The sequence below is a fragment of the Carcharodon carcharias genome, chromosome 13 (genome assembly GCF_017639515.1).
Source record: "Carcharodon carcharias isolate sCarCar2 chromosome 13, sCarCar2.pri, whole genome shotgun sequence".
Classification (NCBI taxonomy): Eukaryota; Metazoa; Chordata; class Chondrichthyes; order Lamniformes; family Lamnidae; genus Carcharodon; species Carcharodon carcharias.
The window spans coordinates 38,448,607-38,473,891 of NC_054479.1; the positions used below are offsets into that span (position 1 = coordinate 38,448,607).

Sequence of the window (25,285 nt, forward strand, 5' to 3'; positions counted from 1 at the left end):
GTACAACCTACTTTTTTCTGTAAATTCCTAAATCATAGTTTTCTCATTTCCATCTCTCAATATCTCCAGCATCACACATTGGTTTTTTGTAATTCTGGATTTATAATTTTGCTAATAATTTTGTTGTCATAAGTTGACATATATCTGATCTAATATCAGATTAAACTGCTGAATGTGTTAGCAATACATTTTTAAAGGACGTTTTGTAGAATGTACTAGTCTCATAAGTACAAATTATAAGTGTAGTATTCTATGCAGTAACACCAAACAATTTTATTTACTTTGTTTTCAATAGGCAGGTGGAAAAGGACCAGGAATCAATTCTGTCAACAAGAGTAAATATTTTTGACCATGATGAGTTTGACGTTTTCAGCAGAAATTCTGTGGACATGTCCAAAATCTGGAAAGGCAAGAAGTGAGTTTGCCACGCTAAATCACAGTTTACCGTTTAATAGTTATTATGGAAGTGTTCCTTTAAGCTCCGGAGTTGCGCAGCAACCGGAAAGCTCCCACATAGGCTGTGTGCAAGTTGGCTGCTTTAAATTGTCATGCGTGCACCACTGTGCAAACGATTTAAAGAGGCTACACACCTAAACAAATTGCTTGTACATTCCAAAAATAAAATATTTGTTGATCTTAATATATTATGGTTGATTCACATTTCTACATACTTCCGTAGCAAGACAAGTTACAAATCTTTTACATTGCATCCCTTTAATTGTTTAGAAAGTTAAAATGAGCCAAAGAAGATGTAATCAACACGAAAGATGTTAAATAGAATTTCCCAAAATGACTCAGTGGTTGAGTGTACAACATGATGACACACTTTGTATTTTTGATTTCTCTGTTACTGAATGCTGTTGTATTTGCCTCCTGATGGAACAATGGGGTCTGGGCTACTGACTATATCACTGTATGACTGGGCATTGGTGTTGGGAGGTGAGAGGGATGTGGTTGTGGAAGATGGTGGTTGTTGTGATCCAAAAAAAAATCAAAACATAATGATTTTTTACCCCTAAAATTGTACTCCTTTCCTCTGCACATCATAGTTTTGTAGCTTAATTAAAAATTGATAACATGCTACTGAGACATGCAAATCTGAGTGACTAACCCTAAGAATCAAACATTGTAACTCCTCTTTCATGGTCTAACTTTAGGCTTCCTAAGCTGCTGCTAGTGGGTGCATTTTAGTAGATTTTTGAGCATAAGTAAAAATACTTAAGTGAGGTGGAGCTATTTATGTTGCCTTTAGGGATATAGGTTGTGAATTAGCCTGATGTCAGACATTAATACATCAATATCCATTCTGCTTCTCGGTGAGAAAGTGTATTCACACCTGCAGTTCTCAACTTGATGAATGCCCACATGTACATATGTGGCCCATCAGGTTGCGACAGCTAGCAGGTGAATGTGTTTCTGATATATGGGATTACAAATTTACATTTTATTTTGGTATTTTCGTTGCAGATTTAGACTTAAACATAATTCATAGTCTTTACCAATCTTGGATGATTCTTAAATTTCTAACTGTCTTTTTAAGCTACCTACTATACTTTGTAGAGGTTTTGCAGCTTGTGTGTGAACATCAGCATGTTACCCCAATAAATTAATAATTTGTCATAGGATAATTTAATGGATAAAGGCACCACCTGGATTAGTAATAAGCCATACAGACCATTAGCTTCCAGGTTTAATTCCTGGTTCGTGTCAAGTTAATTGATTTCAGTTAGGGCAGTAGCTGGCATGGTACAGTTGGCTTTATTGCCCCTAGAGAAATGTCAGCCAGTTCCCAATAGTTTTCTACTGACCTCTGCTGGAAAAAGTCTGTACAGATGTTGGATGAAGATAGGATCAAGTTTAACACAAATGCTTAGCATGGAAACCAATTAACCATATCAAATAAAAACAGAATTACCTGGAAAAACTCAGCAGGTCTGGCAGCATCGGCGGAGAAGAAAAGAGTTGACGTTTCGAGTCCTCATGACCCTTCGACAGAACTTGCGTTCGAGTCCAAGAAAGAGTTGAAATATAAGCTGGTTTAAGGTGTGTGTGTGGGGGGCGGAGAGATAGAGAGACAAAGAGGTGGAGGGGGGGGTGGGGGTGTGTGGTTGTAGGGACAAACAAGCAGTGATAGAAGCAGATCATCAAAAGATGTCAACGACAAGAGTACAATAGAACACATAGGTGTTAAAATTAAAGTTGGTGATATTATCTAAACGAATGTGCTAATTAAGAATGGATGGTAGGGCACTCAAGGTATAGCTCTAGTGGGTTTTTTTTTATATATATAATGGAAATAGGTGGGAAAAGGAAAATCTTTATAATTTATTGGAAAAAAAAAGGGGAAGGGGGAAACAGAAAGGGGGTGGGGATGGGGGAGGGAGCTTACAACCTAAAGTTGTTGAATTCAATATTCAGTCCAGAAGGCTGTAAAGTCCCTAAGCATTTCAAATAGCCTGCCAATGTTCTCTGTCTTAAATTTGCACTGGATGAATGACCATAAAGCAAAACAGAGGGTTGTCAGCACCAGTAGAATAATACGCCAAGAGTCAGCTCCATCAGGAGGAAAATTAAAAACAGAAAATTGGCAGCAGAAAATAGCTCTGAATTAAATTTGAAAACTGGAATTTTATTTTATAGTACTGTACCATTTACATACGTTGTTTCTGTACCTCTTTTAATGGGAATGTTTCCATGTCCGTATTGAGCACTTAATTCAGCACAGGCACCTTTCACTCTGTCTTAATCATGCACTTTGATCCTTCCTTCAAAAATAATTTATTTTTACATAAATATGGCAATATCAACTTCCTAGAGTGGCCATCCTTGCAGTTTCACTGGACAAAATTATCCATTAATGCCAACTTTATGGCATGAACTCATACTCACTAGCAGTTGGATTGAAGCTGCACAGACTTAAGCCTGGATTTTCGTCTGCGAGTTGGGTTGTGCAGAGTCAAGAGAATTCCTGGCTCGATGAACCTGACCTTTAAAAATGGCTGCCTGCGCTTCTGATTTTTTTGGTCCAGGGGAAGGTGGGTGCAGATGACCTTGGAAATAGTGAGGAGGACGCCTGGTGCAGAGGCCTGCCTTGGAACTCCAGCACTGTGTCCAAACATTTTTAAACAAGGAATAAAACATAAAACATCCCTCCAGCCCTCACCCACACATCCCCCTCACTCCCCACTACCATGCACTCTCCATGCCACCTCCTGCCCTGTACCCACCCCATTACCCCTCATATCTCCATGCCAACCTGTGTCTTTGCACCTACCCCATGGCCCTTTATAGCCCTTGATAAAGAGGTCTGATGAAAGTAGTGTAATTGATGTCAGTAGGGCTTTCAAATGGTATTTGATTAAGCATTTGATAATAGACTTGTTAGCAAAATTGAAGCTCACGGGATTAAAGGGGCATTGATATTGAGAATACAAAACTGGCCAAGAGGCAGAAAGTAATTGTGAAGTTATTTTCAGCCTGGTATGCCCCAGGGGTCCGTATTGAGACCACTACTCTTTTTGATGTAAAATAATAGCCTTAACTTGAGATACAGGGCATAATTTCAAAGTTTACACTTGACATGAAACTTGCAACTTTAGTAAACAGTGAGAAAGATAGAAACAGACTTGAGGAAGACATAGACAGGCTGGTGAATTGGGAAGACGAAAGGGAGATACCATTTAATAACAGAGAAATGCAAAGTGATTTATTTTGGTAGGAAGAATGAGGAGAAGTTAAATAGACTAAATCATACAATTTCAAGTGGGTGCAGGAATACAGAGATTAGGGGTATATGTACACAAATCTTTGGTGGTGGAACAAGTTGAGAAGTCTGCTGGAAAGTATATAGGATCCTATAGAATTCAGCAGCAGGCAGTATAAAAGCAAGGTAATCATGGTATTCCTTTATAAATCACTAGTTAGGCCCCAGTCAAAGTATTATGTCCAATATTGGGGACCACGCTTTAGGAAGGATATCAAGGCCTTGGGAGAAGGTTAAAAAGAGATTTATGAGAATGGTACCAGGGGTGCAGAATTTCAGTTATGTAGAGAGACTAAGAAGCTAGGATTGCTGTTGTTAGAGTATAGAAGATTAAAGGCAGATTTGATACAAGTGTTCAGAATTGATTTTGATAGAGTAAATAAAGAGAAACTGTTTCTAATGGCAGAAGGGTCGGTAACCATGGGATAAAGATTCAAGGTAATCAGCAAAAGAACCAGAAGTAAGTCGAGAGCTTTTTCACACAATGGCTTCTTATGACATTGAATACATTGCTTGAAAGGGTGATGAAATCAGATTCAATAATAACTTTCAACAGAATTGGCTAACTACTTGAAAGGAAATAATTTTCAGGGCTATGGGGAAAAGACAAGGGAGAGAACTGACACAGGCATGATGGACCAAATGGCTGCTTTCTGCACTGATGGGGGGAGATGGTGGCATAGTGGCACAATGTAGTACATAATGGTACTACTACATACTGGACTAGTAATCCAGAGACCCAGATTTGGGGACAAAGGTTCAAATCCCACCATGGCAGCTGGTGGAATTTAAATTCAATTATTAATCTGGAATTGAAAAACTAGTCTCAGTAATGCTGACCATGAAACCATTGTCGATTGTTGTAAAAACCCATCTGGATCACTAATGTCTTTTAGGGAAGGAAATCTGCTGTCCTTACCTAATCTGGCCTGCATGTGGCTCCAGACACACAGCAATGTGGTTGACTCTTAAATAGCCTCTGAAATGATGTGGCTAATTACTTGGTTCAAGGGAAATTAGGGATGGGCAACAAATGTTGGCCTTGCCAGTGACGCACACATCCCACAAAAGAATAAATTGGAAAAAAAATCATTCTCTGATTTGAGTGCAATAACTTGGGGATGGTGCAACATCTAAATCATCATTTGTACACAGGTCACTGATTAATCTGAATTTATTAAATAACCCAAATACACCAGTTAATCATTGGAAAAGTGAGTGCTAGATTTTTGTGTTCTATTTTTCAGAAAAGGGAAAGAAGGAGTAACGCTGCTAGATGATAAGACACACATTGCACAGCAGAAGGAAAGGTATAATGCCTACAGTATAGTAGTAGAGAAAGTGCCAGTAGAAGATGGAGAACAATTTTATGCTGGTGACTATGATGATGAATATGATGACACATATGATGGTAACCAAGTAGGAGCAAATGACGTGGATTCGGATGATGAACTGATCAGTAGAAGGTAGGATGAATGGATGTACACTGTTGATGAAAATTATTGCAAAATGCAGAATGGAAGTAACCATTTAACTTTACTACATATATTTCCAATTATGCTTTTTACTATAAATACTATTGACTTTTCTACTTAATTGTTAGAATACATTATTGTTATTTTTAAGATATCTGGTATTGTTTACACACTTTTCAAAATTTTGGTTAGTAAGGTGCCTTTCACATGTGAAATTCTATCACCATGTTTAATTATCTCCTGAACAAAGTACTGAAAAATTCACAGAAGTAGAGTTTCCCTTTACTGTACATGGAGTTCACATTTCTCCTTATTAGATATTCTCCCTAATTGCCTTGGTCCAGAGTATTTCAAGTCCAAGCTGGCAAGGAACCAGCTTAGGAGCCAACAAGTGTGTTACTGCACAGCTAAAATTGCAGTCTCCCAACAAAGAGAACTTTTTGTTGTTTAGAAAGAGTAAATGTTCTGCTACTTGTTGAGCTCATGGCCTCTGTTCTTGAAGGCATTTGTTTTCAGGATGGAACCAAGTGGGAGGAACCTCATCAGCCTCCAGACAAGTCTATTCACAGTTCCCATGAAACTAGTATATAATCTCATTTGAAGGATCTTTGGGGGGGAAAAGGGACTGAGAATACCTAAGCAATTTGTTACATTAAACTATTTTCCAAATTTAAAATATCGAAGATGTATTGTCATCAAATTTAAGATAAGTTAAAAGATGATGGGGAATGACACTGTGGATGGTTGAGAGCTGGCATGTGAATGATGGGCCAAATGGCTACCTGTCTGTAAATGGCTGTAAAATTCTATAATCTGATTTATTTTTCTCTATAATTCCACTTCTTATAATATATCTATAGTAATAATTCAGTCTGAGTTATGTGGTCTGCCAATTATCTGCCAACTAAAATCAAGAGTACACTGTGATATCCCATACCATAATGAGTTTATTACCCAGTGGTTTTAGGGTTCATTGTTTGCCTTGTGGGTTGCTACCCCAGATATTTTGCACTTGTGGTCAAGTATAGGTTTGCCTATGAAAGTTTATTCTTGTGGAGAACATGAACAAAGAGTATTGGGAAGATGGTTGAATAGTAACTGTAGATTTGATTGGGCTGAACAAGAGGATGTGAGTACAAACTTAACCAGCATCAAATAAAATTGGAGATTAAAATCATTTTATTAGATTTGTACAACAGGTTTCCAGCAAGAGCTGTCCATTTGGATGAACTAATTTGGGGAGAAATGTTAACTGTTAGGTTAGGAATGGATAAAAGGTCATGAAGGTGGATGTAGACTTGGCTCATCTACAACACAGGCTGAGGAGTTTTGAGTTCCTACAGTGGTGCAACTGTGGAAAGATGTAACAGCATGCTAAGAATATAGAGGTTCTCTCCATTGTAAACATGGACATAGGAAGAATTTATAACAGGCAGGGGAAGAATTTTGATGGTGTGAGACTTGTACAGGAGTGCATAGATGTAGATTATGTAGACGTTCAAACAGTGACGTTGCAGAACATGGTGTGCTACCATGCTGCATCAATTTTCTCTCTCAGACTGTGTTGTTTGAGAGTCAATTTTCATTTAAGTTGACAAATGTTCCCTTACATTTTTCACTTTATAATTTTCTTCGTTGCACTTTTAAAATAAAGAAATCTATGCTGAATTAAAATTAGGCTCCTGGAATCGAGGAACCACCCTTTTATGATACACTAGTTCAGCAGGTTGTTCTTTACCTTCTCCATAGTAAATAGGTTGGATGAATATATGATTTAAAAAAAAAATGGACAAGTGCATTAAGGATGTGTGTCATTCACTGTACTAATTTTATAAATGAAATGGTCCTTTATCAGCTGCAGATATACTGTATTTCACTGTTTTTCCCAGACCATTTACAATCCCTCGTATTCTGAGACAAAAAGAGGAGGATGAGGAAGATGATGATGATGAATCTGGAGACGAAGCACCAAAGGTAATCCAAATTATATACAGTAGTGACATCTAATAATTTGGGATTTAGCACATACATGACAGCCAATTTTTTTTTTTTAAAAGCGTTTTATATTTAGCCAAAGGAGGATGCGTCTAGGTGGGAAAATTATCTTTGTGACATTCTACTTTGCATTGCCTCAGGTCCAATTTTGAACCAGTTGTGAATTTGAGATGGTTATTTCAAAGCCTCATACCATCTTTCACATTCATTCCCGTAAGCTATTCAGTGGGTTATTTGGGAAGCCTAACATGTTGAGTGTTAAACTATACAGTATCATGTTTGTAGTACTTCCATTTATCCTTTGAAGGCATGAATATTCATTTAAAATATTTGTTTGCAAATTCTATTGTTTGAAATCCAGTTTATTCCTGGCTTGTTCCTCCTTCATGCAGACAGTTAAGAAAATTAATTAGCTTGTTACACAATTATGAGATCACTTTATTCATGAGTAGAATCACTTTTATTTACAATCACTATTATGCAGATTAATCTTTGCTTCAATTCCATCCAATTAGCTAAATTGAGATGCACTTTAAATCTCTCCCATTCTATTTATGTGAAAAAATTCCTTTCATCTTAAAGGTGTTTTTTAATTTCGATCAGAACATAAATATGTGTAATTGTAAACTGTTCAATAATCATTCGCATTGATTTTGTTAAATTAGTAATTCAATTGAGAGCTACCACATTCATGGCCGTCTTCTCTGAGAGAGCAAATATCTGTGAGGAGAGGAAAAAGTAACACTTTTTTTATCAGAGCTTCGCTTATACCTTTTTAAGTAAAAAAAAGAGACTTGATTATCGTACTAATACTAATATATTAGTCTTATACTAACTTTCTCCAAGTGCCTTCAGTACCTTTACCAGGAATCGTCATCTATTATTACCATCCCGTATACATTATTTGGGTGAGGGAAGAGACTTATGTATTTGGTTTGATTCAATATTGCGATGTCTCTGCACCTAATAATGGATTAAATCCAGAAATATTTATAAACCAATAATTCTTAAAAAGTGCCTGGCCTAAATTGTGCTCATATTTGAGTGCAAAAGCACAAATGAGTTGACCACAAATATAATTACAGATCAGACAACAAGCCATGTGTCCATGCCATTCGTTCTTCTATAGAATTCTATTCCAAATAAAATCATTGTGAAGAATGTCTCAAAATTAACAATGCTTGTGAAAGTTGTCTAGCAAGCAACCAAAGATCTATTTCTGTGAAGGTAAAAAATATTCTATTGTCGTTGAAAATATAGAAAAATGTAATAAAATTGTTCTGATTTCTAGGAGGAAGGCCCAAAGAGGGACCTGTTTGTACAGGATCCAGCATTGCTAAGGGAAAGGGCAGAGGCAAGACGTGCTACCTTCAATGCCAGAAGAGGGTAAGAATCTATACCACAAGAATGATTTTATAAATGATTTGAAACTGAACAGTGCGTAAACAAAAGTTTAGGGAATGTTAGGGAAAATGTTAGAAGCTATTATTAAAGAAGTTAGATTTAGCATTACCATGGAAAAGGACAGAGATAAGGCAGGAGTAAAAATCTTGAACTTTGAAGGCAAATTTTGCAGAAATGAGAAGGGACTTGGCTGAGGTGGACTGGACAGCACTGCTGGAGGATAAAACAGTGGAAAACCAGTGGGAAGCACTAAAAAGCGAGATCCTAATTGTAGAAAGTAGACATGTCCTCTACAAAAATAAGATTGGTACTGCCAAATCTAGACCCCCCTGGTTGTCCAGAGGAATACAGGGGAAGATAAACAGAAAAAGAAAGCGTACGATAGGCACAAAGAACTAAGCACTGCAGATAGCCTAGACGAATATAGGAAGTGCAGGGATGAAGTAAAAAAGGAAATAAGGAAATCAAAGAGAGGGCATGAAAATGATTAGCAAGCAAAGTTAAAGAAAACCCAAATATGTTTTACCAATACGTTAATGCTAAAAGGTTAGTTAAGGAAAAAGTGGGACCTATCAGAGATGAAGATGGAAACTTGTGTGTAGATGCAGAGGCTGTGGGAAGGGTTTTGAATGAATAATTTGTCTCCGTGCTTACAAAGGAAAGGGAGGATGTAGATATAATAGTCCAGGAGGAACACTGCGAGATATTGGAAAGAATAATCATAAAGAGAGAGGAAGTACTCGAAGGGTTGAAATCGTTGAAAGTTGATAAGTCACCAAGGCCAGATGGATTGTTTCCGAGGCTGCTGAAGGAAGTCAGGGAGGAGATAGCAGATGCTCTGAGGATGATTTTCCAATCTTCACTAGATACAGGGGAGGTATTGGAGGACTGGAAAAATGCAAACTTGGTTCCATTGTTTAAAAAGAGATCAAAGGAAATGTCAAACAATTATAGGCCAGCTAGTCTTACATCGATGATGAGCAAATTAGTAGAATCAATCCTGAGAGATAGGATTAACTGTCATGTAGAAAGGCATGGACTAGTCAGAGATGGTCAGCATGGATTTGTATAAGGAAGGTCTTGATTTGATTGAATTCTTTGAGGAAGTGACAAGAAAGGTTGATGAAGGTAGTGCAGTGGATGTTGTGTACATGGATTTTAGCAAGGCATTTGACAAGGTCCCACAAGACAGATTGGTCAGGAAAGTAAAAGTCCATGGGATTCAGGGTAATGTGGCAAACTGGATAAAAGGTTGGCTTTGTAACAGGAAACAAAGGGTAATGGTTGATGAATGCCCTTGCGAATGGAAAGCTGTCTCAAGTGGTGTTCCACAGGGCTCGGTGTTGGGACCCTGGATGTTTGTGTTACATATTAATGATTTGGACGTGAACGTGGGGGGCACAATTGGGAAATTTGCAGATGACACAAAGATTGGCCGAGTAGTGGATAGTGTAGAGGATAACCATAATTTCCAAAACGATATAGATGGGTTGGTGAGTGGGCGGTAAAGTGGCAGATGGATTTTAACATAGAGAAGTGTGAGGTCATACATTTAGGGAGGTCAAACAGTTACAGGGATTATACAATAAATGGGAATATACTAAGAGGGTTAGATGAAGTGAGAGATCTTGGCGTACAAGTACACAGGTCCCTGAAGGCAGCAGTTCAAGTAGACAAGGTTGTAAAGAAGGCATATGGAATGCTCTCCTTCATTGACTGAGATATAGAATATAAAAGTAAGGATATAATGTTGGGATTGTATAAAACACTGAATATTGTGTGCAGTTCTGGTCAACACATTACAGGAAGGACGTAATAGCTCTGGAGAGAGTGCAGAGGAGGTTTACAAGAATGTTGCCAGGGTTAGAAAAGTGTAGCTATGAAGAGAGATTGGATAGGTTGGGGTTATTTTCCTTAGAACAAAGAAGGCTGAGAGGTGACTTGATTGAGGTGTGCAAAATTATGAGGGGAATAGATAGAGTGGACAGGATAAAATTGTTTCCCTTGGTGGAGAATTCTAGAACCAGGGGACATAGATTCAAGATAAGTGGCAGAAGGTGTAGGGGGGACATGAGGAAGAACTTTTTTATGCAGTAGGGTAGTTGGTGTCTGGAATTCGCTGCCCAAGTTGTTGGTAGAGGCAGAAACTCGAAACTCTTTTAAAAAGTACCTGGATGTGCACCTTAAGTGCTGTAAGCTGCAGGGCTATGGGCTGGGAGCAGGAAGGTGGGATTAGAAAGGTCACCTGGGTGTCCTCAGGCAGGCATGGACAAGATGGGCCAAATGGCCTCCTGTGCTGTAACTTTACTATGGTTCTAAGTTATAGCAGGGCACTTAAATAAGCTGAAGGTCATCAGGCAGAGTCAACATGGTTTTGTGAGAGGGAAATCGTGTTTAACCAACTTATTGGAGTCTTTTGAAGAAGTAACATTGACTGTACTTAGATTTCCAGCTTTTTGGATAAAGTGCTACATCAAAGGTTATTGTGGAAAATAAAAGCTCGTGGAAAAGGGGGTAACATATTGGCATTGGATATAAGATTGGCTGGCTAACAGGAAGCAGAGAGTAGGTATGAATGGGTCTTTTTCAAGTTGGTAAGATGTAACGAGTGGTGTGCCACAGGGATCAGTGCTTGGATCACAACTGTTTGCAATTTATATAAATAACTTGGGTGAAGGGACTGAAGGGATGGTTGCCAAATTTGCTGATGACACTTTCCTACTTATCTTTGTAAGTTGTGAATAGGACATATGGAGACAACAAAAGGTATAGATAGCTTAGCTGAGTGGGCAAAAATCTGGCAAATGGAGTATAATTTGGGAAATTGTCCATTTTGGCAGGAAGAATAAAAGAGAAACATATTATCTAAATGGTGAGAGATTGCAGAGCTCTGAGGTGCAGAGGTACTTGGGTGTCATAGTGCATGAATCGTAAAAGGCTCGTACGCAGGTATAGTAGGTAATTAGGAAAGTTAATAGAATGTCATCATTTATTGCGAGGGGAATTGAATATCAAAGTAAGGAGGTTATGATTTAGTTGTACAGTGCACTAGTGAGACCACATTTGGAGTACTGTGTACAGTATTGGTCACCTTATTTAAGGATGTAAATGAGTTGGAAGAAGTTCAGAGAAGGTTTACCAGGCTAATACCTGGAATGGGTATGTTGTCTTGTGAGGAAAGGTTAGACAGACTAGGCTTGTATCCGCTGGAGCTTAGAAGAGTAAGAGGCGAAGTATATAAGATCTTGAGGCATCTTGGCAGGGTGGATGTGGTGTGAATGTTTCCTTTTGTGGAAGAATCTAGAACTAGGGTCACAGTTTAAAAATAAACGATCACCCATTTAAAACAGATGAGACATAGTTTTTTCACTCAGGAGATTGTGAGTGTTTGAAACTCTCTTCCTGATAAGGTGGCAGAGTCTTTGAATATTTTTAAGGCCGAGGTGGATGGGTTCTTGGTAAGCAAGGGGGTGATAGGTTATCGAGGGTGGGTGGGATGCAGATTTCAGGTTACTATCAGATCAGCTGTGATCTTATTAAATGGTGGAGCAGGCTCAAGAGGCTGAATAGCCATACTCTTGTTCCTTGTTTGTATCAATTTCAGCTGTGAGTTTGTCTGTCATAGTTCTTGATTATTCTTTCTTTAACCCATCTTTATTTAGACACAAAACTTCACACACAACTACAAGATTCTAATGCACTTTAAAAAAAAAAAATAATTTTAGATCAAACCAAACAGAGCATAGCTAAAACAAGCTTCAGGTTTCTGCCACTCTCCCTCTGCCGTTTTGCTATTTCATATCTTAGAGCCAAATAAACTTCTCTGGCCTAAATTGTGATCTCAACTTACAAATAAGAACAACTGCAATTATTTTATGTTTAAATCTTATGTTTAAATCAGATTTGTAGAAAAATATTGCATATCGTTCAAATACTTCATTAAAGTGATTTCTTTGTATATCCTCTGGTGACAATGACTAATTCTACAGTTTGTTTCATTTACAAACTAAGTCCCAGTTGCTTTGACTTTTAAACCTGATGCAGAAAATATAATTTGTTTTGCTGGGTACTCAAATCCCAGCCCCGTTCACAAATAATCTGTTGAATATTTAGATCACTTAGTAATAATGAAAAACTACTTAAGATTCCTGTCATTGTTCTCCCTGTCTGAAGTTGGATGCTAATGCAACCGGCTATCGCCCTCCCTCCCAAGATTGGATTGTTACCACACTAACTCATGCTGATTTTTAAAATTAATTCATGGGATGCGGGCTTCGCTGGCTGAGCCAACATTTATTGCCCATCCCTAAATGCCCTTGAGAAGGTGGTGGTGAGCTGCCTTCCTGGATTGCTGCAGTCCATGCATTGTAGGTACACTCACAGTGCTGTTAGGAAGGGAAATCCAGGATTTTGACCCAGCGACAGTGAAGGAATGGCTATATATTTCCAAGTCAGGATGTTGAGTGACTTGGAGAGGAACTTCCAGGTGGTGGTATTCTCATCTATCTGCTGCCCTTGTCCTTCGAGATGGTAGTAGTCGTGGGTTTGGAAGGTGCTATCGAGGTAGCATTGGTGAAATCCTGCAGTGCAGGTACACACTGCTGCTACTGTGCATCAATGATGGAGGGAGTGAATGTTTCTGGATGTATTGCCCATCAAGCAGGCTGCTTTGTTCTGGACGGTGCCAAGCTTCTTCAGTGTTGTGGGAGCTGCACTCGTCCAGGCAAGTGGGGAGTATTCCATCACACTCCTGACTTGTACCTTGTAGATGATGGATAGGCCTTGGGGAGTCAGGAGGTGCGTTACTTATCGTAGGATTCCTAACCTCTGATCTGCTCTTAGAGTCATATAGTTATACAGCACAAAAACAGGCTCTTTGGCCCATCATGTCCGTGCCAGCCATCAAGCACCTGTCTATTCTAATCCCATTTTCCAGCACTTGGCCCATAACCCTGTATGCTATGACGTTTCAAGTGCTCATCTAAATACTTCTTAAATGTTGTGAGGATTCCTGCCTCTACGACACCTTCAGGCAGTGTGTTCCAGATTCCAACCGCCCTCTAGGTGAGGAAATATTTCTTCAAATCCCCTCTAAACTTCCTGCCCCTTACCTTAAAATCTGCGCCCCCTGGTTATTGACACCTCCGCTAAGGGGAAAAGTTTCTTCCTATCTATGCCCCTCATAATTTTATATACCTCTATCAGGTCCCCTCTCAGCCTTCTCTGCTCTAAGGAAAACAACCCTAACCTATCCTGTCTCTCTTCATAGCTGAAATGCTCCAGCCCAGGCAACATCCTGGTGAATTTCCTCTGCACCCTCTCCAGTGCAATCACATCCTTCCTGTGGTGTGGTGACCAGAATGTGCCCACTACCCCAGCTGTGGCCTAACTAGTGTTTTATACAGCTCCAACATAACCTCTCTGCTCTTATATGCTACGCCTCAGCTAATAAAGGCAAGTGTCCCATATGCCTTCTTAACCACTTTATCTACCTGTGCTTCTGCCTTCAGGGATCCATGGACATGTGCACCAAGGTCCCTCTGATCCTCTGTACTTCCTAGGGTCCTAACATTCATTGTGTATTTCCTTGCTGTGTGTCCTCCCAAAATGCATCACCTCACACTTCTCAGGATTAAATTCCATTTGCCATTGCTCTGCCCATCTTACCAGCCCATCTATATCATGCTGTCATCTAAGGCTTTCTTCCTCACTATTTACAATACCACCAATTTTCGTGTCATCTGCCAACTTACTGATCATACCTCCTATAATCACGTCTAAATCATTAATGTACACTACAAACAGCAGGGGTCCCAGCACGGATCCCTGTGGTACACCACTCATCACAGGCTTCCAATTGTGAAAGCAACCTTTGACCATCAGCCTCTGCCTCCTGCCACTAAGCCAATTTTGGATTCAATTTGTCAAGTTGCCCTGGATCCCGTGGGCTCTTACCTTCTTAACCATTCTCCCATGCAGGACCTTGTTAAAAGCCTTACTGAAGTCCATGTACACTACATCAACTGCACTACCCTCGTCTACATAGCTAGTCACGTTCTCTCAAAATTCAATCAAATTTGTTAGACGTGATCTATCCCTGACAAAACCATGCTGACTATCCCTGATTAATCCCGGCCTCTCCAAGTGGGGAGTAATTCTGTCCTCAGAATTTTTTCCAATAGTCTCCCTACCACTGATGTTAGATTCTCAGGCCTGTAATTACCTAGTTTATCCCTAACTGCCCTTCTTGAATAATGGCACCACATTTGCTGTCCTCCTGTGGCACCTCTGGCACTTCTGTGGCCAGAGAGGGTTTGAAAATTCGTGTCAGAGCCTCTGTAATCTCTTCCCTTGCCTCACATAGCCTGGATTGCATCTCATCTGGGCTTGGGGAATTAATCCACTTTTAAAACCGCTAATACCTCCTCCCTTTCAATGCTAATTTGTTCAAGTATATCACAGTCCCCCTCCCTGATTTCTACACCTACATTGTCTTTCTCAATAGTGAACACAGATGAAAAGTAATCATTTAAAATCTCACCCCAAGTCCTCTGGCTCCATGCACAGATTGCCATTTTGGTCCCTAATTGGCCCTACTCTTTCCCTGGTTATCCTCTTGCCCTTAATATATTTATAAAATGCCTTGAGATTTTCCTTTATCTTACCAGCCAGTGTTTTTTCATGCCCCTTCTTTGCTCTCCTAATTAGTTTTTTAAGTACCCCCTACACTTTCTATACTCCTAGAGCTTCCGTTATTTTCAGCCCTGTGTATTTGCCATAAGCCTCCTTTTTTGCCTTATCCAATCCTCTATATCCCTTGACATCCAGGGTTCCCTGGACTTGTTGATCCTACCCTTCACATTTATGGGAACATGTTAGTCCTGAACTCTCACTATTTCCTTTTGAATGACTCCCACTAGTCTGATGTAGATTTTTCAAGTAGCTCTGCTCCCAGTCCACTTTGGCTAGATCCCGTCTTATCATATTGAAATCAGTCTTCCACCAATTCAGGACCTTTATTTCAGTCCATCTTTGTCCTTTTCCAAAACTACCTTAAATCTTAGAGTTATGGTCATTATCCCCAAAATGCTCCCCCACTGACACTTTCACCACTTACCCGGCTTCATTCCCTAAGATTAGGTGCAGTACTGCCCCTTCTGTTGTAGGACTTTCTATGTGCTAGTTCAAAACGCTCTCCTGGATGCACTTTAAGAATTCCGTCTCCTCTAAGTCTTTCACATTAAGACTATCTCAGTTAAAACTGGGGAAGTTGAAATCCCCTACTATTATTATCCTATTATTTTGTTACAATTCTCTGAGACTTGCCTACATATCTGCCCCTTTATCTCCTGCTGACTGTTTGGAGGCCTACAGTATGCTCCCAGCAAAGTGACTGCCCGCTTCTTGTTTTTAGATTCTACTCAGATGGCCTCATTTGAGGAACCTTCTAAGATACCATCCCTCCTTACTGCAGTAATTGACTTTTTGATCTCCTTGATCAATAGTGCAATGCCACCTCCTCTTTTACACTCCCCCTGCCCTTTGTCAAGCCTAAAGATTCTATACTCTGGAATATTGAGCTGCCAGTCCTGCCCTTCCCTCAACCATGTCTCTGTGAAAGCTACAGTATCATATTCCCATGTGTTAATCAACACCCTCAATTCATCTGTCTTATTTGTAAGACTCCTTGTGTTAAAATAGATGCAATCCAGCCTTGCATTATTCCCTTGTGCCTTAACAGGTCTACATTTGCTCTGCCTTCCAGACTGACTTAGTTTCTCTTCTATATTTGGTTGTGCATCACCCCCTGCTGTACCTCCTTTCTGTATTTCACCCCTTGCCAAATTAGTTTAAACACCCCCCCCCCCCCCGCCCCCAAACAACAGCACTAGCAAACCTCCCCGCAAAGGCTGTTGGTCCCGTTCTGGTTCAGGTGCAACCCGTCCAACTTATACAGGCCCCACCTTCACCAGAAACAGACCCAGTGATCCAGGAAACTAAAGCCCTCTCTCCTGCACCATCTCTTCAGCCACACATCCATCCTCTCTATCCTCCTATCCCTATACTCACTAGCACGTGGCACAGGAAATAATCCAGAGATTATAGCCTTTGAGGTCCTGCTTTTTAATCTGCTACCTAGCTCTCTCAATTCTTGTTGCAGGACCTCATCTCTCTTTCTACCTATGTCATTGATACCAATGTGAACCGTTACCTCTGACTGTTCACCCTCCCCCTGTAGCTGTTCTGTGACACCCTTGACCCTGGCTTCAGGGAAGCAACACAACATTCTGGAGTCATGTCTATGGCTGCAGAAGTGCCCCTTTGCACCCCTCACTATTGGGTCTCCTACCACTATTGCTCTTGCATTCTTACTTCTCACCCCTTGTGCAGCTGAGCACCCACAGTGCCATGAACTTGCCTCTGGCTGCACTCTCCAAAAGAACCTTCACCCTCACCATTTTCCAAGACAGAAAAATGGTTCTTGAGTGAGATGCACTCCGGGGCTTTCCTGTCTGCCTCCCTTCTTCTGACTGGTGGTCACCCATTCTCCCTCTGACTGCACTTCTTTAAGCTGCAGAGTGACCACATCTAAAAATGTGCTATCCACGTAACCCTCAGCCTTGCGGATGCCGTGCTGTGTCTCCAACTGGCACTCAAGCTTCGAAACCAGCTCACGCTGGTCAAGCCGGTGGCACTTCTTGCACATGTGGAGTGCCTAAGAATTTCCACATGCTGCCGGCCGTACAACTTACAGGACTGAGCTCCCTTGCCATACTTCTTGTTTGTTTTAATTAAAAGACTACTTCCTTAAAGTTAAGCCAAGTGGAAAACTATTTGGTTTTTCTTAAAACAAAACAAATGCTGAGACTCTTAACTTCTGTATGTCACTTTAAAGTGGAAAAAAAAACACTTACCCACTACCTACCAATCAGCTCTCTCCCTTGTCCTGATGTCACTTCTTTCAAATTCCAGCACTGCCGAGTGCCTGGGTGAGAACCAGCTCCTTCTGAGGTCAACTCCACTCCTCTTTAGACAGCCATTCCGCTCCCTCTTGTAGCCACGGTATTTATATGGCTAGCTTAGTTTCTGGTTAATGGTAACCCCCAGGATGCTGATAGTGGGGGATTCGGTGATGGTAATGCCATTGAACATCAAGGGGTGATGGTTGGATTCTCTCTTGTTGGAGATGGTTATTGCCTGGTGCTTGTGTGGCGTGAATGTTACTTGCTACTTGTCAACCCAAGCCTGGATATTGTCCAGGTCTTGCTGCATTTGGACATGGACTGCTTCAGTATCTGAGGAGTCACGAATGGGCTGAACATTGTGCAATCATCAGCCAGCTTCCTAACTTCTGACCTTATGATGGAAGGAAGATCATTGATGAAGCAGCTGAAGATGGTTGGGCCGAGGACACTACCTTCAGAAACTCCTGCAGTGATGTCCTGGAGCTGAGATGACTTGACTTCCAACAGCTACAACCATCTTCTTTTGTGCTGGGTATGACTTCAACCAGCGGACAGTTTCCCCCGATTCCCATTGACTCTAGATTTGCTAGGTTTCCTTGATGCCATACCCGGTCAAATGCGGCCTTGATGTCAAGGGCAGTCACTCTCACCTTACCTCAGGAGTCTAGTTCTTTTGTCCATGTTTGAACCAAGGCTGTAATGAGGTCAGGAGCTGAGTGGCCCTGGCGGAACCCAAATTGGGCGACAGTGAGCAGATGGTTGCTAAGCAAGTGCTGCTTGATAGCACTGTTGATGACGCCTTCCGTTACTACTGACCGAGAGTAGACGGGGTGGTAATTGGCCGGGTTGGATTTGTCCTGCTTTTTGTGTACAGGACATGCCTGGACAATTTTCCACAAAGCCAGGTAGATGCCAGTGTTGTAGCTGTACTGGAACAGCTTGGCTAGGGGCATGGCAAGTTCTGGAGCACAAGTCATCAGTATTAGTGCTGGAATATTGTCAGGGCCCATAGCCTTTGCATTATCCAGTGCCTTCAGCCCTTTCTTGATATCACATAGAGTGAATTGAATTGGCTGAAGACTGGCATCTGTGATGCTGGGGACCTCTGGAGGAGCCCGAGATGGATCATCCACTTGGTACTTCTGGCTGAAGATTGTAGCAAATGCTTCAGCCTTATCTTTTGCACTGATGCGCTGGGCTTCTCCCATCATTGAGGATGGGGATATTTGCGGAGCCGCCTCCACAGTTGTTTAATTGTCCACCACCATTAACAACTGGACGTGGCAGAACTATAGAGCTTAGATTTGATCCGTTGGTAGTGGGATTGCTTAGTTCTGTCTATCACTTGCTGCTTATGCTGTTTGGCACGCAAGTAGTCCTGTGTTGTAGCTTCACCAGGTTGACACCTCATTTTTAGGCATTCCTGGTAATGCTCCTGGCATGCCCCCCTGTACTCTTCATTGAACCAGTATTGACCCCCCCCCCCCACCTCCGGACTTGGTGGTAGTGGTAGAATGGAGGATATGCCGGGTGATGAGGTTGCAGATTGTGTTCAAGGACAATTCTGCTGCTGCTGATGGCCCATAGTGGATGCCCAGTCTTGAATTGCTAGATCTGTTCAAAATCTGTCCCATTTAGCACGGTGGTAGTGCCACACAACACGATGGAGCTTATCCACAATGTGAAGGCTTCATCTCCACAATGTGCAGTGGTCGCTCCTACCAATACTATCATGGACAGTTGCATCTGCGGCAGGCAGTTTGGTGAGGATGAGGGTCAAGTATGTTTTTCCCTTTTGTTGGTTCCCTCACCAGCTGCTACAGACCCAGTCTAGCAGCTATGTCATTTAGGACTCAGCCAGCTCAGCCATTAGTGGTGCTACGAAGCCACTCTTGGTGATGGACATTGAAGTCCCCCACCCAGAGTATATTCTGCCTCCTTGCTACCCTTAGTGCTTCCTCCAAGTGGTGTTCAATGGAGGAGCACTGATTCATCAGCTGATGGAGGGCGGTACATGGTAATCTGCAGGAGGTTTCCTTACCTGGGTTTGACCTGATGCCATGAAACTTCATGGGGTCCAGAATTGATATTGAGAACTCCCAGGGCAACTCCCTCCCGACTGTATACCACTGTGCCACCATCTGCTGAGTCTGTCCTGCCGGTGGGACAGGACATACCCAGGGATGGTGGGTGGTGTGTGGGGCATTATCTGACTATGTCAGGCTGTAGTTTGACTAGTCTGTGAGACAGCTCTCCCAATTTTGGCACTAACCCCCAGATGTTAATAAGGAGGACTTTGCAGGGTTAACAGGGCTGAGATTGTCGTCGTCATTTCCAGTGCCTAGGTTGATGCCGGGTGATCCGTCCTAGTTTCTTCAACCATCTTGTGTGAATATTTGGGTGTCAAAGAAGATAGCAAACTTACTATTATTCCAGGTAATTCCATTGTTGGCTCTAAATTCCTGCATGAGGCTGTTAACATATCAATCGTCTCTTTGCCTTGGACACCCATCTGCCTCTCTGTCAAGACTACAGGAAGGATGGTAGACCGTTGAAAATTAATGTTTAAAATTCCTGGAACTGGGATGATATCAGGAACGTGTAGCTTAACCCTAACTCCCTAAGTAAAAAAACTTAAAAATCCCTAGTTGTGACATTCCCTTTTTAATTCTTGTAATTCCTTAAAAGTGTGATGTAAATGGAAATTGTATCTCTCTCTCCCTAAAGGAGCATTTGATCCCTACCTTGAATTCACATTGTTGATGAAAAGTCTGGATTTAGCAACTAGTATTTAGGAAATTCATGTAGAAATCCATATTTTAGCACTCTAAGTGCATTATAAATCCAGCTCATTCCCACATTTTCTCCTGTCCTTCCCAAAATTACTCAATTGTGATCTTTTTTAAGTATGGTCGATTTCTCTGAAAGATGCAAAGGAATTGTTTAACTTGTTTAACACTGCTTTCTAAGCATATTTATATATATTATTGTTTTCCAGATTCAAACATGACAATACTGCTTCTTTAGGGAATACTAAAGGCCAGGGACAAACAAAAGAAACCCTAATGGAGAGAAGAAAGAAAGAGGCCAATAAATCCCTTCGAGCTAATCATAATCGTCGATCACTTGCAGATAGGAAGCGGAATAAAGGAATGATTCCATCATGAATTTTTTTTAAACGTTTTTCCCTTCACCACCTTGGAATTAGTTCACAAACTTGCTTGCCACCAGTGGCCACTTTTTAGCTAATAAATTGGGCTCTCATTTTCCAAGATTTTCTTTCTCAAGCAATAATAGCGGAACATATTGCACAGCAAGGCTTGTATTCATTTTTCTCCTCAGGACAAAGTGTTCAATCTCTGAAGTATTTTGCCTCATAATCTCAGTCATGTCAACTGACAAATTTATCTTCTATGGGGTTGCAGTTTGAGTGACAGTCAAAACTAGAATCAAATGAACAGTAATACAGTAAGAATATCAGCTATTGCATTACTGAGGTAATTTTTTTGTATATTTACTGATACTTAAAAGGAGTTGCTTAATGTTACAATGTTTTCTCCTTATTTGGCTGTGTTTGTTGGAGGCTATCTGTAATTGATAAAACCCAAATCTATATTTAACACCCCTGACCATTATTGCCAGACCACTGTAAAATCTAGCAGTTGAATCAATGGAAACTTTATTTTAAACAAAAAAATTTGGAATTGGAATTCTTTGGGTTTATTTAATATCATACAGCACTTCACAGCCCAAAAATGTTTCCTTACATCCTGCTTTCGGATATTTCATTGGTGTTGGATATTGAATCGGCATTGTTAGACTTTGGTCAGGCTGGGTATCTGGCCTACGGAATTTTTTTTAATGCCTTCCGTAATGACAAGGCTTAGGGGAGATACAATAGGTGCAGATTTGCACCCTACAGATACATGGCCGAGTACGTTTGCACATCAATGACTGTACTGAAAACAAGATGGGGATGTTGAAGCAAGAATGAACTGAGAGTTGAAATAGATTTTCTCTTCATTTGTGGGGTTAGTTTCAGCAAGCAGACTGTGGATAATATGGAAAGTTCATAATTCTTAACTTTTGCCATCAATGCCACATCAGCATCAGGCACGCTCACAATTACTCAGTGCACTATTGCTTGTTTTGCACAATCTGATTCCTTTGCTGTGGTTTGGAATTACCATGGATATTTATAAAATCCACTCATAATTAAGACCAATTCGAGTACAATAATTGAAAATATCTAATATAAATGCTCTCAACAATAATTTTCAAATAAAGAATGAGCCATCAATCAGTGTGCAGTGGTCTTACTTTTTTTCAGTTCCATCGTTGGCAAGGCTGACATTTATTGCCCATCCCTAAATATCCTGATACAACTGAGTGGCCTGCTGGGTCTCTTCAGAGACCAGTTAAGATTCAATCACCCTGTTAACCTAACTAAATTTGTTCTTCAGGTTTGATTTCTACAGAACCATTTCTACTTGAAATGTCAAAAACAATTACCATACAATTTAAAATTTGTGAATTTTGATTTTCATATGTTACAAATATAGAAAAAGATGGGATACAGAAATTGGACAGAAGATGCAGACTGATGTCAAAGGGAAGAATGCTCAGCATGATGTAGAAAAACAACAATGGTGAAACAATTGCAGGAATAGTTTGTTGAAAGCAAGCTGTATCTTTTTATTCATTTACAGGATGTAGGTGTCACTGCCTAGGCCAGCACTTATTGTCCATCTATAATTGCCCTTGGGTTGCTGGTGGTGAGCTGCCTTCTTGAACTGGTGCAGTCCCTGTGGTGTGGGTACATCCACAGTGCAGTTAGGGAGAGAGTTCCAGGATTTTGACCCAGTGAGAGTGAAGGAATAGCGATTATATTTCCAAGTTCGGATGGTGAGTGGCCTGGAGGGAAACTTCCAGGTGGTGGTGTTCCCATGTATGTGGCTACCCTTGTCCTTCTAGATGTTAGCGGTCATGGGTTTGGAAAGTGCTGTCTAAGGAGTCTTGGTGAGTTTCTGCAGTGCATCTTGTAGTTAGTACACACTGCTACAGTGGAAGGAGTGAATGTTTGTGGAAGGGGTGTCAATCAAGCAGGCTGCTTTGTCAAGCTTCTTACATGTTGTTGGAGGTGGACTCATCCAGGCAAGTGGGGAGAATATTCCATCACACTCCTGGCTTGTGCTTTGTAGGTGGTGGACAATCTTTGAGGAATCAAGAGGTGAGTTACTCGCCACAGGATTCTTAGCCTCTGACCTGCACTTGTAGCTACAGCCCAGTTCAGTTCCTGGTCAATGGTAATCTCGGGATGTTGATAGTAGAAGATTCAGCGATGTTAATGCCATTGAATGTCAAGGAGCGATGGTTAGATTCTCTCTTGTTGGAGGTCATTGTCTGGCACTTGGTGGCATGAATGTTACTTACCTTTCGTCAGCCCAAGGCTGGATATTGTCCAGGTCTTGCTGCATTTGGACATGGACTGGTTCGGTATCTGAGGAGTCACAAATGGTGTTGAACAATGTGCAATCATCAGCAAACAACCTGACTTCTGACCTTATGATGGAAAGAAGGTCATTGATGAAGCAGCTGAGAAATTCCTGCAGTGATGTCCACAACCATCTTCCTTTGTGCTATGTATGACTCCAATCAGCAGACCAGTTTTTGCCATGATTCCCATTGACTTCAGTTTTGCAAGGGCTCCTTGATGCCACACTTAGTCAAATGCTGCCTTGATGTCAAGGGCAGTCACTCTCATCTCACCTTGTTCACATTAGTATGTATGAGTATCAGATGATCAGCTTATATTTATAAAGCACCTTTAATGTGGTAAAACAGCCAAACCTGCTTCACAGGAGCAAATAAAATTTGACACTGATCTGCATAAAGAGAGAACAAGGCAGATGACCAAAACTGGTCAGAGATAGGTTTTAAGGAGCATCTTAAATCAGGTTAGAGGGGGTTAGGGAGGAACTTGCAGAATTATGGTGTTAGCAAGGTATAGCCACTGTTGGTGGAGCGATTAAAATCAGGTATTTACAAGAGGCTAGAATTGGTACAGCACAAACATCTTGCAAGTGCGAGAGCCTCATATGGCGAGGGTTGAAACCATGGAGTGATTTGTAAACAAGGATTAGAGTTTTAAAATTGAGGTATTACTCAACTGGGAGCTAACATAAATCAGAGCACAGCAAATGTTTTGGATCAGCTTAAATTTATGGAGGGCGTGGAAGATGGAAATGCATTGGAATAGTCAAGTTTAGAGGTAAAAGAATGGACAGGAGTTTCAGCAGCAGATGAGCTGAGACGGGTGAAGTTGGGTGATATTATGAAGATAGACGTATGGGATCCTAGTGATGGTGTGGATAGCGGTCGAAAGCTCCTCAAGGCCAAATACGCCAGGAAGGTGGTGAACAATCTGGTTAAGTTTCAGACAGTTACTAGGAAGAGTGATGGAGCTGGTGGCAAGGGAATAGAGGTTGTGGTGAATACTGAACATCATGGCTTTGTTCTTCCCAATATGTAATTTGAGGAATGTACTGGATATCGGGCAGTCAGACAATTCAGTGCAGGGGTCGAGAGGTAGTGGGGAGGTACAGATGGGTGCCGTCAACATACATGTGGAAATAGATGTTCTGGTTTTGGATGAAGTCACCATGGGGAAGCATGTAGATGAGAAGCAGGATGGGGAAAGAGAAGCCATTGCAGGTGATTCTCTGGCTACATAGATAAGAATGGCACCAGGCAAATGAAGCTCCACCCAACTGGATGATGGTGAAGAGTGTTGGCAGACTGGTCAACCATGTCAAAGGCAGGTGGAGAAGGAGAAGGATGAGGAGGAATAGTTTGTTGTCAGGATGTCATTTGTAGCTTTGAGGTATTTGGGAACTGTGACGGGGATTGAAATATGATTGGAGGGATTCCGACATGAGGTTGTGGGAAAGATGGTCATAGAAACCACTCACACTCACTTTTCCAGAACCGCTTCATCCAATTCAGGATCGCGGGGAATTAGAGTCTATCCTGACGGCAATGGGCACTAGGCAGGGTACACCCAGGACAGGACACCAATCCAACACAGGGCACACACATGCGCATACACAGAATCACACGCTGAGGGACAATTTACTGTAGCCAATCCATCTGACCAGCACATCTTTGGACGGTGGGAGGAAATTGGAGCACCCAGCGGAAACCTACGCAGACAAGGGGAGAACGTGCAAACTCCATACAGACAACATCTGAGATCAGGATCGAACCCAGGTCCATGGAGCTGTGAGGCAGCAGCGCTAACCACCGCGCCAGGCATGGAAACCAAAGGATTTCAAATCTTTAACTTCTCAGTAGGAATGAACAGCACTTTGTAATAACTATCAGCTCAGGATAATTGAGAAGCAGGACTTCCTGCTGCAAACAAATATTTTTAAGATTAAGAATTTTTTTAATTAATTCATGGGATGTGAACTTAGCTGGCTGGGCTAGCATTTATTATCCACCCCTAGCTGCCCTTGAGAAGGCGGTGGTGAGCTGCCTTCTTGAGCCGCAGCAGTCCATGTGGTGTAGGTACACCCACAGTGCTGTTAGGAAGGGAGTTCCAGGAGTTTGATCCAACGACACTGAAAGAATGGCGATATATTTCCAAGTCAGGATGGCGAGTGGTCATTAGTTACACTTAA

At 41.2% G+C, this 25,285-nt stretch overlaps 1 protein-coding gene across 4 annotated transcripts in view; it reads left to right on the forward strand.

The window, feature by feature from the left end:
* The window catches only part of ascc2 (activating signal cointegrator 1 complex subunit 2), a 73,512-nt gene extending 51,609 nt beyond the window's left edge, over positions 1-21,903 (forward strand). For all 4 annotated transcript variants that reach the window (XM_041201944.1, XM_041201945.1, XM_041201943.1 and 1 more), the window contains 5 exons: positions 296-415; positions 5,011-5,229; positions 7,128-7,212; positions 8,525-8,619; positions 20,602-21,903. In XM_041201944.1, coding sequence (XP_041057878.1) covers positions 296-415; positions 5,011-5,229; positions 7,128-7,212; positions 8,525-8,619; positions 20,602-20,770 — 688 coding nt within the window. In that variant the 3' untranslated portion in view covers positions 20,771-21,903. The remainder of the gene's footprint in view (positions 1-295; positions 416-5,010; positions 5,230-7,127; positions 7,213-8,524; positions 8,620-20,601) is intronic.
* Positions 21,904-25,285: the final 3,382 nt, after the last annotated feature.